The 16,209-nt window shown below is 41.5% G+C and overlaps 1 protein-coding gene across 4 annotated transcripts in view; it reads right to left on the bottom strand.

The window, feature by feature from the left end:
* Positions 1-681: 681 nt before the first annotated feature.
* LOC127595506 (death-inducer obliterator 1-like) overlaps positions 682-16,209 on the bottom strand; it is a 35,954-nt gene continuing 20,426 nt past the window's right edge. For 3 of the 4 annotated variants that reach the window (XM_052057055.1, XM_052057054.1, XM_052057056.1), the window contains exons 7-16: positions 11,752-12,265; positions 11,427-11,586; positions 11,230-11,346; positions 10,969-11,124; positions 10,673-10,823; positions 9,967-10,582; positions 9,697-9,850; positions 9,514-9,603; positions 8,182-8,377; positions 682-7,463 (exon numbers count right to left, since the gene is read on the bottom strand). In XM_052057055.1, the coding sequence (XP_051913015.1) occupies positions 1,258-7,463; positions 8,182-8,377; positions 9,514-9,603; positions 9,697-9,850; positions 9,967-10,582; positions 10,673-10,823; positions 10,969-11,124; positions 11,230-11,346; positions 11,427-11,586; positions 11,752-12,265 (8,360 nt within the window). In that variant the 3' untranslated portion in view covers positions 682-1,257. Of the gene's footprint in view, positions 7,464-8,181; positions 8,378-9,513; positions 9,604-9,696; positions 9,851-9,966; positions 10,583-10,672; positions 10,824-10,968; positions 11,125-11,229; positions 11,347-11,426; positions 11,587-11,751; positions 12,266-14,668; positions 15,913-16,209 lie in introns of those variants that run through there. The other variant, XM_052057058.1, reaches the window with a different exon arrangement.

Here is a 16,209-nt window from a genome sequence, read left to right as displayed (position 1 = left end):
ACTGAGCAATTTCAATTTACAAAAAAAAAATTAGGCTGGCCATTAAGTATGAATTAGTAGGGTGGGGAGGACCATCTGACTTTTCAGTTTAGGGCAAAAAAATGGGTTGCGCCGGCACCCATTGTAAACACCAAATTCAAAATGAGAAAAATTTGCAAGAACAAAAGAAGGAATGTTCATACGTTTCAACTATAAATATCGTCTTTGTAGTACATTCAGTAAAATATAAGTTGAAAAGGATTTGCAAATCATTGTATTCTGTTTTTATTTTATACAATGCAAAACTTCATTGGAATTGGGGTTTTGTGTCTTTCATTGTGCCTGTTTGTCAATGACAAAGATCTATTCTCTTGTATTTATTTAGCAGGTTGACATGTTTAAAGTCTAAGAATTTATGATAGGTGTTGTAGGATGAAAAAGCATCTTTCCATTTTCAAGAGCATTTATTCGCGACTCGGATAATCTGTAGCCTATAGAATCTGAGTTGGAATGAGAGCTGACTCAATTGCATTACACAGATAATAACCACTCCTGGGCAATTGGTGTTTTTAATTAATTTAATTCATCTAACCTCCATATTTTTGGAATGTAGGAGCAAGAACAGGAAGGACATGCACACTCCACACAGGAGGGCCTGCGGAGAGACTCGAACCCAGGGAAATCAATCAATCAAACACCAAATTGAAAAGCTAAGCCTTTTTATTGTTTTTCATTGTTGTAAAAGGCTCATAAACTGAAGCAACATATACACTTTGAACTAAACTATAACCTAAACATATACATGTTTATGTACAAACATTTGTTAATCTTCATGAGAGTTCTCCAACACCCCGACTTCACAATTGCTTAGGGTTAATCACATTTAGTCCCAAATAAAGAGAACCCTACATGGGCTTATACCGTGTAGAATTTCATGACCGAGACAAGAAAGACAACCATTGTTGACAGAAGTACATGGTGAGATTTCATTTTGTTGTCATCATATTGATTTTGCACTTAGGTCATGTTAAATGTTCATTAAGGCATGAACTCTTCCAAATAATATATTGTTATGAGTGACAGCATTGCAAATGATTTCTAATGTGTATTTTCATTAACCAATACTATGATTGTGCTTGAGTTTTGGGACATGAATCGCAGGCTGCCTATTTATCGTTATTTGGTATACAAATCCCCCCCACTGTCTGTGGGACCTTTTTTTCGCCTCATGTTTTTTGTCTTTCTTGACCAAATGATCGACCTCTACTCCACGGCCTGTTAACGTGGTGGCCTATTTGGTTTTGTTTTGGTAAGCATGTTAGGATTGCTCATTCTATGATTTGGTAAGAATATACGGCCTTCAGTTGGAGTGGGCAGCAAGGCAGTCCGAGGTTTTGGAATTTTTATTTCTTGCTGACTTTGTGGATTTTCTAAACTACCCCGATTAACCCTGTGAGGACCACAGCCTGCTTGATACTTCTGTCTTAGGCTCCTGCCTCGCATGTGTAACCCTCGTCTATTATGTCTATTATGACACTGTCTTGAGTCCCTGATGTCAGAAATTTTCATGCCATCCTTCATGGAAGGATCAGGTTCCCTTGAGTCTGAAAATGGGCCCATCTTATCCTCACCTCTTCGATTCCACACAGGGTTTTCAGTGTCTGTATCCCACAAACTAGGCTCATGTCCCAATCTTGGGAGGTCAGGTGCCCCCCTCATATCCATTTTGTCATGAAATAACCTTCTAATGTCAGAGTCTTGCCTCCTAAAAACGGTATCATATTCTTGGCCACCTGGTGTAGGGCCTTTAACCTCTAACCCTTCCCTTTCTCTTTCTATTGCTCTCGGGGGTAAATTTCTAACATCACTCACTGGCCTTTCAACATATAGATTTTCACCGTATCGAACATCTGTATCACTTATTCTTCTTTGCTCAGGGCTGACCTGCATCTTCTCTTCTCTTCGGTTTTGGAATGAATTATTTTTATAGTGAACCCCATGTGTAGGCCTTGGCCGTTCCATGCTTTGACCTCTTGTTCTTCGTAATTGCCTCTCAGCCTCTTGAAACCCCATACTATCGGACCCAAGTACTCCAGTGGCTGGAAGTTCCCTGTCATGGCCTTGTTGTCTGTAGCCCATGGTTTCTGATCCCCATCTTGGATCAGCATCTCCTCTATCAGTCTCTCTACAGTCATTTACAGGCCCTACCCTGTCAGGCATTGAAAACACTGTATCAGCATTATCATGGAAAGGCCGCGGATCTCTCCAGTCAGGACCATTCCAATCATCCTCAGGAACTCTCCAAGACCCAGAAAGCATTGGTGTCCGATCGGGTATGTGGCCCCGCTCCCTTACTCCAAGGCCCCCTTGTGCCCTAAAAGCCCCCCCTATATTATATTCAAAAACTTGCGCCTCGATATCCTCTGGAATCGGCTGAGGAAACCTGTTATCTTGACGGTTCCAATCATTTCTAAATTCTATTTTATGTCTATCTGACCAGTGTTTCTCAGCATCTATGTCGCTACGATCAGGTGATGGGTACCTGCAATCTGTTGCTTTCCATTCGGCTTGATAACTACTTTCAAAGTCACATTTTCTTCTATGCCTTTGATCTTCCGCACTATCTCGACCTGATCTGTTGGTTTGTCTGTTTCCTGTTCCCATGAATGATGGCCCATTTTCTCTCCAATTAAGACCCGCTGGATCTCTCTCAAAAGTCATATTTCGAAAATCACAGTCTTCTGGTTGTCGTCTGTCAGGCCCTAAGCCCTCAAGGGTTGGATTTCTAATTTGATGTGGGAGTATTTCATCTGGGCCAGGTCCCCCAAAAGGATGATCCGTGTCTCTACTCTCAAGAAAAACACTGCTGTACCTCGGTTCCTGCCTATCTGGATGTCTCCTTTCATGCCCTGGGCGCTCTGTGTTTGGACCCAAATGTTGATCCTCTGGCCTGTTTGGAATTCTTGCTTCTACCATTCTATGTTCCATAAATGCTTGATGTCTTCTGTTATCAGGCCTTGGGGGATTCCTTTCAGGTCCCGGTCTCCTAACATCTGGCCGTCTCCAGTCAGGCAAGGCTATCTCCATACTTTTATTTCCTGTTTCTGACTGAGGGTCCCAAGCTGGTCCGCGAGGTCTGAGCCTATCAAGATCTAACTCATCAGTGTGTTGGTCTCCCCAAGAAGCAGGCGGCACTTGACCCTTTATTGAGTTTCTTTTAAACACATGCTCTCTCCGATCACTGCCTCGTTTTCTCTCGAGATGTGGTCCAGTAAAAACTGGTAATCTTATTTCTCCTCTGCCAGGTTCGCTTCCACTAGAATCAGGATATTCCGATCTGTTTCTGTCAACCCCAGGAGAGTTGATTGATAATTCTCTCCTTTCATTCCCTGCCCCTCTGAAAAGTGAGCCTGCAAAATCTTTTGCATTGATCCTCGGATATTCCATAGCAGGTTCATTTCCATCAGGCCCTTGTCCCCCACCAGGGCCTTCCCTTGTCAAACCTCTTTCAAAATATGATCCTAAATGGTCTGGGACACTTGGTCCTCTCACATCATATCCTGAAATCGCTAGATGTTTCTTTTCAGATCTTGGTTCTCTTAAATCAGGACCTAAAGGTTTCATACCAAGAGCTCCATCAACTAGAGCTGGATTTCCAAAATTAGGCTCCTGTGTTCTGAAATCACGAACACCTGGTCCTCTCCTATCATGCAAAGGAATTCTCGCGTCAGTCTCGCGTCCATTCCAGTTTGGCATAATGGGTCCTCTGACATCAGCACCTGGGATGGTGAAATCTAGACCACTTGGTCCTCTCCTGTCATGTATTGGGAGTTTTAGATCAGGATACAAGGTCTCCTCCCTTTGTCCAGTGACATCTGAAACACCTGGTCCTCTCCTATCATGCTTTGTCAGCCCTACATTTGGCACTCCCATTTCAACCAGTGATTTGCAAGGGTCGACGCCACAAGTAACTCTTTTTTCAGGCCCATAGCTTTCCATAGCTGTACCTCTCCAAAGAGGCTGATGCATTTTCCCTTCATCTTGTCTATGTTGCCTAATTCTTACTGAATCTCCAATTGATTCGGGACAATTCCAATCAACATATGTCTTACACTCAAACAGTTCCATATTTTGACTGCTGTGATCTCCTGTACTTATTTTTGTTGTTAGCAAATCTGCTTTTATAATATTAGAAATAACACATTGGTCTTGCGGACCATTATTATCATTTGACCTCTCAGGACACTGGTCATGCTCGTTTTTTCCTTGAATGTTTGCATAGTTGCTTTCTGTAAGTGTTTCTCCACTGCCTCTGTCTGGAATATGTGCGTCAACTCTATGTCCAAAACCTTGACCACCCATCCCAGCCACAGCTTGACCAGGCCCGAAAGAAGACATTTCTATGACATCATGCGTTTTACGACCATGTAGGTTTTCTGATACTGTCATGTCAAGGCGATGCACACTACTTTCAAACTTAATGTCGTAATGTGCCTTCTTGAAATGGTGTGCAGTTCCAACATTGTCTTTTCCCGTATAGGAAATCCTGGACTGAAAACGTCCATAATTTACAGTTGGCCCTGGTCTACGCGTGCATGCTGCTTCTCTTTTTTCAAGTTTACGGTTTTCATCTGACGATGCTGTACGCAGGTATCTATCATCAGAATATGTGGAAACATTCAACTTCAAATTACTTTCTAGGTCACATTGTCTTATATTTAAGTCAACATCTCTTCCATATTCCTGAACATCTTTCACCTGAGGGGCAATTTTACTTTTGATACTGGGGTCACAATCTTTTATTTTCAATTCTGAAGCATTGCCTTGGTTTTGTGAACCCCCAATCACCATTACACCTGGCTTGCTTGATAGTTGTTCAGACTGGGAGATATTCTCATCTACCTTCAGACGAGGAACATCATTATCTTGCTTTAGATCACTACCCGGTCTTGAACATTTTAGAACATGGCTCATTTCAGGTATTAAACTTGTATTTGTTTCCACGGCTGGATTTAAAGGTCCACCCCCTTGAGTGAGTATTTGTGAATGCTTTTGATCTAAGTGTTTCCCCTCACCCTCCATCTTTGTTGTATTTCCCTCTCGTGAATCTGAACGCTGTATATTAAGTGCTCTAAAAATAAGATTGGCAACATTTGATGTACCTTCAAAGTTCGGTGGTATGTTCAACAAAGTTGCTTGGCTCACAGAATGTTGGAAATCATTTTCGACCTCCACAGCTGATGTGAGGTTGCTGAGTTGTGTCTGGCAATCTTTGATTTCATGGGATGTAGCAGAGGGATTATTTTCTACACCACTTGGTTCAACAAACTGTGGATCAGGATCAGGGCTCTCAGGGGAATCTCGAATGGGAGGGTCAAGCACTCTTAGAGGAATTGAACTTTCACATGTAGCTGCACTTGTACCCAGCTCTTTATTCATCTGTGATGGACGAGCAACTGAGTTAACCATATCACTGTCATTGGTGTTTAAAGGTTCATTGGATTCTAGTTGATGTGACGTTTCAAGTTTTAAACTGGACACATGTTCTTGTGTAAAGTCTTTGTCAAAGCTATCGGGTTTTAAATTGCACTCTTCACTGGTATTTTTCACAGAAAGCGGGGTATGTAATGTGTCACTGTGTTCGAATTGCACATCTGGGTTCAGCTGACATTTAAAAGGAGCAGGCATTTGTTTCTCAGTGATGTTAGGAGATGCCCTGAATTCTATTGGGTCTTGTGGCATCAAATCGTTTTCTGTCAGAGAGGATGGTGACCTCCTACGATCATGGGAATGCCGTCGTGTACTGTGTGATTTACGGTGACGTGCCTGGCGTTCAGAGTGGTCTCTAGTTCTGTGCTTTGACCTGTCTCTTTCACTTTTTCTGTGTCTATCCTTTTCTCTGTGTTTCCTGGAATGTGAAGCAGAACGCTGGTGGGATCTCCTTGAAGGACTTCTGCAGCGCCCTCTTTCACGATGACTTCGCTTCTTCGGTGATGACCTATGCCTTCTGGTGTGATATGAAATTGGGGATTTATAGTTTCTCGGTAAAGAGGAATCCTGATTTGTTGTAGTGTCTCCTTGAAATACATCCTCTTGTATTTCATTGAAAAGTTCATCCTCTGGATCATAAGGGACATCAGAATCCTCAATCTCACCAGCAGATGAAGAGTTTTCATTTTCATTTCTAATGCTAGATACCTCAGTTTGTCCTGTAATTGAAGAGGTATTTAAACAAGGAATGATATTTGTGCCTTTTTGTGCCTCGCTGTCGGGCCCATCAACTGCATCTGTTAGACTGTTTGTCTCTTCTGGCTTTGAATCTTTTGATTCTGTAGGTCTTGGCTCTGACTGAGTTCTACCACTCTGAAGGGTTGAGACTTGACTGAGAGGCAGGGACTTCGAGGAATCGTTAACAGAAAACTGTGCCATGAATATACCCACGGCCTCTCTTTGTTGACGAAGTGCTTCCTCCTGTTCCTTTAACTGTCGTTTTTGCTCTTCAATCTGCTTATTAAGTTCCTCAAGCATTCTCTGCTGCTCAGTCAGTGTAGCAGCTGAGACCACCACAGTACCCGAGGGAAGGTTCTGCGGAACTGAAGTGGAGGCTTGAGGTGGAGTTTTGTCCAAAGATGGTGTTTCAACCGGTGTGGAAACTGGAAACAATGGCGCTGGACAGTTTGAAATTTTTGTTTGATTCGGCTTCTTTGTATCACAATGCACATCTTGAAAAATAGTCTCATCTTCTGGATCATAGGCCACATCATCATCTACAACACCTGATAACGGAGGGTTTTCCAAATGACTGTTTCCTTTGCCCTGTGAAGAAACGGTTCCATATCCTATTGCTGGAGCATACTCCTCCTCTGGGTCATAGGGAGGATCAAATGTGTATTCCTCTTCTATGTCTTTGGCTTTAGATTTCTGTCCATACTGTTGAACAATTGGATCCATCATTGAGCCGGACACATGAGAAAGCACAGATACTTTAGCACTTACTGTTGTCACATTAGTAGTACAACGTTCCTCATTTGAGACCATGACTGTAGTTTGCTTATTTCGAAACAATGTACTCAAGATAGTTGATAGTGGTGTTACACTAGGGTCTTGCATATTTCTGTCAGAGACGCTACTGGATGTGGATTGGGTGGATGCAGTAAGAGTTGAGGTAGAAACGGTGGGGCTTGACTGAAAAGAGGTCAGATTTGATGGTCGAGTTTCTGCATTAGAAGAGGAATCTGACGGTGACCCCGGACAAAGAGGTGAATCAGGAGGGGTTGTGCTTGCAGGGGTCTCGGGGTCATAGGGTTGGAAAACCTCAAATTTGTCAGAACCATAAAGGACTGGAGGTTTTGGGATCCACATAGGGTCTTTAGGGAGAACCTTTGACTTCTTTTCTTCAATTTCCTGAGGAACACTTCCGCAACGTTTTGTTTTTTGGACAATTGCCAAACCAAGAAGAAGATTGGGCCTGTTCTTTTCAAGTCCTGTGAAGAAACAAAAATAGATTGGTTCTCCATTTTTGGTCAAACCAAATTTGTTTAACTTTTTTTTTTAAATCAAGAATTACATCAATTTTCAACAGCACTTGTTCTTCTCAAGGTCAAAGGTGAATTTGAGCATTGCCAAGCTGACTTGGACTAGCCAGCCAGTCGCAGGTTATAAAATAGACAAAACAAACCATCACACCCAAATTCACAATGATGACAAGTCTACGATAAGGTTAACAAGCATATTTTTGAAATGTGAACGTATGCCAGAGTACCTGTCGAAACTCTACACAGGAAGGCTGAAGCAGAATGTTGAACGTGAGCCTCAAAATTGTGAGGCAGATGTGTAAAGCACTCATCTACCAGGCAGCAAAAAAATGATTCATAAATAACACAACTTGTTAATTGGGTGAAGAGGTGCAGCTATTTCATGTTAAACAATAAGTAAAAACAAAGGGAGCTAATTAATAACATACATCAGTGTCTTTAAGTTCTGCTTTCAGCTCTTGTGTTGCAAGCTATTAGGTCGGTCATTATTAAATAACAATGTTGCTGGTTAAGGTACAGGTTGGAGGCTGTCGTGAGGAAAAGTAACACAATCAATTATTTTCTCAAATAAAAGCTATGACTTTGGAAAACAGTCCCTGGAAAAAAACAAATGGAATGAATAAATGTGTATGTCTCGATTTATGTGATGGCTCGAGCATTGTCACACCTGGTCCTTCCAGAGGTTGCAGGATGGATGGAATGGATTCCTTTGCACTGAGTGGTAGAAGGTAGACATCCTTGATGGAACGGCTGTTGTTGGAAACGACACCAAAACGTCCTCTGCTGCTGAAGTATGAAAAGAGTGAGACGTATGCCACCTCTTCTTCTTCAGTAGCAGGATGAAAGCGAATCACGCTTAACTCCTAAAAAAAACAACAACAAATAGAATATAATGTAAATAGTGTTGAACAGCACAAATGAATCAGATACAGTAAAGCCCCATCCATCACTTTTTCTTGTCAGCAAGATATTTTGAATATTTTCTTATTTTCTTGGCAACAAGAAAAACTGTTTGCGACCGTTAAAGCTGTTTTCGAATGTCTGAAGAATGTCTTGGGAAAATCGCAAACACACACACAAGTCTTTGCCACTCAGTGTGATACGGACTTAAACCTGTTCATAAAACCAATGGCCTGAGAGCATCTTAATGTGCTGTAGTATGCTCATGCAGACAGAACATTTTCGACAACCAATATCAAGATAATTTCAAGGTGTTCAAAGTCAATATATTTTTGTTTCAATTCATTTGTGTGACCTCTTTACCAATATCACATGATAACATGTGGAGACCCACAACTATTAATGCAATGCAGCCAATATATGTACACATTTATTTTTATGGCTAAATTTAGGTTTGTTTTATTTTGTAGTCGTTAGAAATTACAACCCATGTTAAAATGTGTTTAAATAGCTTACTTTTTTTTTAAAGTGGCATAAATGCTCTAATAAGAAGGTCCATTTCTATATTGTAAATTTCCACTATTCCAGGGATGTTCTGGAACGCAAGCCATTCGATGGAGTGGGTTTTAATGTATACACTCCACTCCCAACGCATTGGAGCAGTGAGGCCAATTGCTCTTTTGCTAAAGACACAAAACAGTTGGGTCGTAGCTAAGCTTCACAGGCGCTTGTTTTACCACACAGTCAAGTGATTTTTTGTTGTATGTGTTGCTTAAATGGTTTTATGTTGAAAAACGAGCACAGACATATAGTGTTGTTTATTTCTGTAATAATCAATTTGGTGTGAGACCCATGTGCTACAAAAAACACATCAGTCACACACACTGACCAAAACCTTTGTTCACGTGAAAATGGTGTGAATTGTGTGTGTTTGTGTGGAAGGGCGGGGGGAGAGTTGTGTCTCAGTCGTAGACGCAAATACATTAAAACAACAGTTAATCTCTGAAACCAAATCAGTATTTTTTAGTCTGCAGCAAAAATTAGGGAATTGGCCTCACTGTTCCAGTACTATTGAAAGTGGAGTGCATATCATGCTTGCCTTTGTAATGTTGGTCTTGAGCTTGGCAACATAGTCCCACACTGTTTGAGGCATGATTCGTCCACCAATTTCAATGGTATCGGGTAGTTCCTGAAAGCAAGAACAAGATGCTCATTAATTTCAGTGAAGCTCCAAACACAAAGATGGATTTGATGCAAAACAAAACATTTTAAAAAATGTTACCAATTTCAGAGTTTCTGCAGATCCTGAAACCAAATAGACCTTTGTAGCAAACTTTGATACAGTCATCATGTTGAGGAATCCTTTCCACAGCACTTCTTGCTTGGCCAGGAACTGTGAAGTTTCACCAGTGGCTGGAGATTCAGAGATCACATTTCTGGAAAATAATCCACCAAAACATTTCCCATATGCACATCTTGGCCATTTCACGCAATTTTACAATGCGCAAGAACGGGTACTGCATCATACCTAACTGTCCATTTCTATAAATACCTTGAGGATGCGCCATAGAGTCGGGGATCAGCTGAAGAGGACGGCTTCATTAGGATAGGCTTTGGTAATAATTTTGTTGGTGGCACTAGTAATTTCGGTACAGATGATGAAGTAGAGCTATCCTCTGTACGAGGAGCATACGGTGCTGATTGGTTCTTCAATGTATGTGTGGGACCAGAGGTACGAAATGATGAAGCAGAGCTCCTACTGGCTGCAGTACGGGGGTCTCGCCTTGTAATAGTGACTGTGGAGACGGCTGGAATGACGACAGGTGTATATGTTCTTTTCGATGTTGTGGTTGTCGAAGCGTCAGAAACTGGGGATGCGGGGGACTCCATGACAGGGGAAGCAGGTGACTCTAAAGTAGGAGACGCTGGCGAATCCATAACGGGAGATGCGGGAGATTCAACAACAGAAAAGTCACTGGTGTCAATAACAAGACGGGAAGAAGGGTCGAATATGGAAGGTGACGAAAAATCGGGTGAGTCAGGCGAATCGGGTGGCGCTCGTAGAGGTGAGTCATCTCCTGCAGACTTTCTCCACCGTGAAAAATGTTTGACACTTGATTCGGACACCTTACTTTTTTTGTTTGGAGGTTCATTTTCCCCTATTTGTCCTTTGGGGGGGAAAGATAGAGATTGAGATACATACTAAACAATTGGAGGAAGTCCTTATGATGTTAATATCCTATGTTTACTTAACTCACCTGTGCATATCTTGCATTTTAGGTCAAACAGGTGGGCCTTGTGTTCTGAGGTGGTGTCTTTAAGCATACAGGTAAGAGCATCTGACAATGCGCTCCCCTTGCTTGGCTCATTTATTTTGCTCTTAAGAATGGGTGTCTGCTGACTTCTCTTCTGTTTGTAGGGTGAAAAAGAAATCAACTTCAATCTGTGAATCAGCCTCATGACTCATCGGTCATTATAACCACAGCTTGTAGACAATTACATATCTTAAGAGGAGAGATTGTCATTATGATGTCAAATGGAGACAAATGCTCACATTGCCCACTGGTCTTCTATCAGGTTTGGCGACGTTTAACGAGGGAAGATCAACCTTCATAGCTTCAGGTTTAGTGACATGCAAACAGGAAAGATCAACCTTCACAGCTTCAGGCTGCTGCATTAAACTGGGCGTTTTGGCAGCTCCATCTTTAACCTAAAAAACAAACAGGGCTTTGTAGATGCAACAAGGAAACTACTGGGAACTTGTTAATTTACGACGCCCGTCTTCTTTTTCTTTGGCAGCAGACATGCGATTTACCTGTGATGTGTTCTTGACACTGTTGTCTGGCACCTTGGTAGCCTGCATGTCCTTCTGGCTCATCCTGACCAGTCTGAAAGGACTGATGTCTCCTTGTACAACTCGATACAACAAGCCCTTGACAAAAAAAATGATACGTTATTACTGTACATACAGCACCTATCAATTGAAATAGCACTTAACAACTTGGAGCAAACCTTGTTTCTTGGATCTTTCAAATTGAACATAATTGTTCTGTACTTATTCATGTATTTGCTGTCTGTATTGCGAAATATGTCAAACATCTCCGTCTCAATGCTTGCAACAAGTTTTGCAGCATCGCTGTCAGACATGGTCAATTCCTCACACTCACAAACCCTGGACAAAGAAATAGAAAGTCAATATATTATGAACGAGCCAATTGTGATGTCGCTGCAGAATTTAATATTGTAGTAAGAATACCTTGTTTTTTATTGTTTTTGTTTTTTTTAAAACAACATATGTATGTCCAATACTTAAATTGCTGAATGTACTTAATATTACCTTTTGGACAAGATGCTTGTGAGGGATCGCTGGATGCTCTGTCTGACCTGGTGATTTGGCTGAGAAGGTCTGGAGGAGGGTGCGCTTGGTGCAGGGGGCACAGGCAGATTTCGGGTCTCGTTCAGCAGGGTTGGAACCACAGGCTTATTGCATGAGGCTCCCACATGGCTTGATGAGGGCTCAAGTCCAGACTGCTTCTTTGGTATTATGTATGTTGCCAAAGAGTTCAAAACAGTCCCAGTTTCATTGTGTTCAGATCCTAATCTGGTTGGAGAACGTGAGGCCGTACACGAACCAGATTTTGTTCTAATAGGAGATGCGGAGGCACCTGATTCTTCGGTTGTTTCAACAGATGTGTCACTTATTGTGGACTCTATTGTGCTGACATTAGGGTTACTCTTCTGTGGTACGTGTTCCGACACAGGGTGAGGTGAAGGACACATATCTGTGGAGGGCTCCTCTGAATTTGGTTTTTGGGTAGTTTCAATCGCTTTTACTTTACATTCCTTTGAAGCTGTCGGGCAGAAAAACAGCAAGAGATTGTGTCAACATGACTGATGGTTACAGTGACAAAGTACTGTGCAAAAAGTCTTAGCCAGCCTCACACTGAGCGACACAATTCAACTAGTCAGAACTGGGCAATTATGAAAGAGCTACTGTATAAATGCTTGCACACCTACCAACATGTTGCTCCCCCCCCCCCCCCCCAAAAGAAAGAAAAATCCATATTTATCAAGAAACAACATCTGAAAGCACTATATAGAGAATTATACATATAGGTATTTTTCAAATAGAATACACACACCAACACATACATGCATACATAACATACATCAATATGTACATACATACAGAGAGAGAGTGAGAGAGAGAGAGAGAGAGAGATGTATGCATGCTGCTGAATTTAGCACATCCGCCTCAAAGTGCAGAGGTACCAGGTTCGATTCTGGCTCCCGCCTTCCTGTGGGGAATTTGCATATTCCCCCCCCCGTTCCTGCATGGGGTATTCTGCGGGGTCCCTCCCACATTCCAAAAACATGCATGGTAGCTGGATTGAACAATTTAAGTCATCCCAAAGTGTCACTGTGAGTGTGAATGGTTGTTCGTCTCTGTGTTCCCTGCAATTGGCTGGCAACCAGTTCAGGGTGCACCCCATCTACTACACGAAGACTGCTAGAATAGGCTCCAGCACGCCCGCGGCCCTCGTGACCCTTGGATTGTGTGTGTGTGTGTGTGTGTGTGTGTGTGTGGATGAGTGGGTGAGTGTGTGTGCACACATTACAGTGGCAGGTTGGATCTCACTCAATATCTGTAAACTGGATTTTTGTTGTGACTGACTAGCAGAGATATCAGTCCTGAGTTGTTTAACCCATCTAGATGGAAATGCCATGAAATAAAAGCTGGAATTTTGAACTTTGGTGTGATATTCATCCTTTGATCGGACACACAAATGCCTTCAGTTCACAAAAAAAACAAATAATTTGACCTTGCCGTTTCGATACTTTTGAAGGGTACTGTCATTATGCACTTCAAAGCTAAAGTCTTGTGCTTCATTTGTGGCGCACAGGTTACATTACAATGGAAGTCCAAGAATTTGTCTGATTAAGAATAGTGAATTGTCAAATATTTTGTGAATTGAAATGAAAACATCCAAAAAGTGAAGTGATTTCTTTGCGCACAAAATGACAAGCAACAGTATACTGTTCTCTGTTGGCGATGTGATCAAGCAATGCTTTCTCTCTAATATGTCCAAATAAAAAAGGGCCATTTGGAAAATGTAGCCAAAGCTGGACATACTGTCACGGGAGGGCTGACTTTCAACCTGAGCACAAAATGATAAAATGTGATGCTATTGACAATGCTCAGCAACTGATCTTTGTAGGAGGAATAACTGCCGACTTCTAAATTATAGAGGGACTGGAAGCCACTCAGTCTTGTCCAGATTTCACTTGTGGAGGCCCAAAACAGACTTCCATTCTTTCACTGAGTAAAATGACCTGAAAGCCCTGTCTGTCCTGGATCTATTGCTTTTTATATTGAGTTGTTTACATTTTGCAACATGAGAATGTATTTTTGTTTGTTGTGTGTTCAACATAAAAAGAAATCCTGACCAAATTATAATTATCCTGGTCATGACTCACAATTTTAGATCTTTATTCGATTAGAATATTAATTTCAAGATCTTTTGGTTGCAGGTATAATAACCAAAACCGTTTAATTTACTGATCCTTGTGATTGAGCAGAGTGAAGCGCAACTATTCAAGCCCTCTGACACAGCTTAGTTGGTCATGTGGCCCACTGGAAAAAAGTAACTGCCCACCACTGCTCTAAGGTACCAATAATGGTGGCCAGGCCTGTACATGTAGCAGCTCTGACATTCACTATATAGCCCCCCCACCACCCACACAGTGTCCCACTCAGCTTACCATACAAATGGCCAAACCGACATTGCTCCAGGGCATATATATATATATATATATATATATATATATATATAAGAAGGACTGTGTGCTGAATTATTTAAAATGAACAGGAACAATGCCACATTTTAAAGGGAAATTTCTTCATATCTTCCAAGCCTGCACTATTTATTGTGGTGATCGATTTCGGGTGTCACTTTTGTCTGCCATCACATCCAGACTGAAGCACCATGGTGATTATTCCACATCATGGAAGTTGCATTATTCGGCAAGCCTCCTCGCTGCCCATCTTCAAAGCCCTCCTCAAAACTCACTTGTATTCTTTGGCATTCGACTCAGCATGACTTAGATTTGTTCTTGGTTTTACTGTTTGGTGCTTTCTACTGCCTTTATTACCGATTTGTCTTACTGTTTATTGTGCATGTTAAATTGCACCACGTACAGCACTTTGTATGCAGCGATGGCTGTTTGAAAGTGCTCTATAAATATAAATGTTGACTTGACTTGACTACAGTTAATGTTGTCAATCTCTGATGATGTGTATGTCTCTCTGCTATACACACACAAAAAAAAAACTATTTTCATAGCAGTGTATTTTATAAAAATATGAGTGTGCCTATGTGTTACTGGTTGGCGGCGCAGGAAAGATTGGTGACCTTTGCTGTAGATCACATTGGGTCGTCAACATCGCTCACAGGTGTCACCCATTAGAGACTATTTGGCCACCACACAGCAAGGTCAAGTTCACATGTGTAGCAACATAACACGTTGCGAGTTATGATCCAGACACATGCAGGTGGGCTGGCTGACTTAACGGGTTGCTGGAGCACCCACCCCTGTTCCCTATGAAGTATTTTACTGTGTTTGCATGTGTGAAAGCGTGTCTGTAGCTTTTCAAGAGCAATATTTAACATCAATAACAATAACACTGCACATTTTTACTAAATGTTTACCATAAATACAGTACTGTGCATATCACGTAACGCCATAATTGTGGCCACCAGAGGGCGATCACGTTATTGTTGATGAAAGCACTTAGTACTGTAGTTATAAATAGGGAATACACTCCAACGTTTCATTGAGAGATACGAGAAATGCAAAAACTTTAGATGTGTATTTATGACTCAGAATATGCGTGTGCATGTTTGTGTGTGTATACAGTATGTATATAGGCATGCATGTAATGGACATTACATACATGTTATGTATGTACGTACAATCTGAAAAACAAATGCCGCTTTTTCATTGTGTCACAACAGAATTATTAAAAAAATAACTCATAAAATATGAAACAAGATGTGTCCTCTCAATAGCATCAGAGGTGTCTTCAAACTTCTAATCAGTCAGTCGGCCTATTTAAAGGGTGACAAGTAGTCACTATGCAGTAGGGTGACATGGTGTATACCACACTTAACATGGACTAGAGAAAGCTAAGGAAAGAGTTGTCTCAGTAGTTTTGAAAGACAACTATAGAAGCAGGTTAAAGGCTATGAGAACATCTCCAAGGAGCTTGATGTTCCTGTAACTCCAATTGCACATATTGAGAAAGTTGCTAACCTGCCTGGACGTGGCCGCAATAGGAGGAGGAAACTTATGATATGAATGGAAACATAACAGTTCAGAACAACCTCCAAAGAAATTAAAGGTGAACCCCAAGGTCCAAGTTCATCGGCGTCAAACAGCACCTTCTGCCAATGTTTGAGCCAATGTGGACTTCATTGGAGATGACCACAGAGGAAATCTTTGAGAAGAAAAAAAGGGAGACTGAGTATTTCCAAATTGCACATTGACAAGCCACAAAGCTTCTGAGAGAATGTCCTGGACATACGATTCAAAACTACACATCAGTCCAATTTTTATAGATGCAAAAATGTAGCATATCAATGAAAGACATTTTGAATACATAAAAACACTGTCATGTTTGGGAAACATGGAACAGGTTCCATTGTCTTGTCTGGCTTCGTTGCTACATCTGACATATGGTGTCTTGAAACTGTGCAAGGTACAATGACATCTAAAGACTACTATGGTGTTCTCG

The sequence above is a fragment of the Hippocampus zosterae genome, chromosome 2 (genome assembly GCF_025434085.1).
Source record: "Hippocampus zosterae strain Florida chromosome 2, ASM2543408v3, whole genome shotgun sequence".
NCBI classification, from domain to species: Eukaryota; Metazoa; Chordata; class Actinopteri; order Syngnathiformes; family Syngnathidae; genus Hippocampus; species Hippocampus zosterae.
This window is presented reverse-complemented; position numbering and strand designations above follow the sequence as displayed.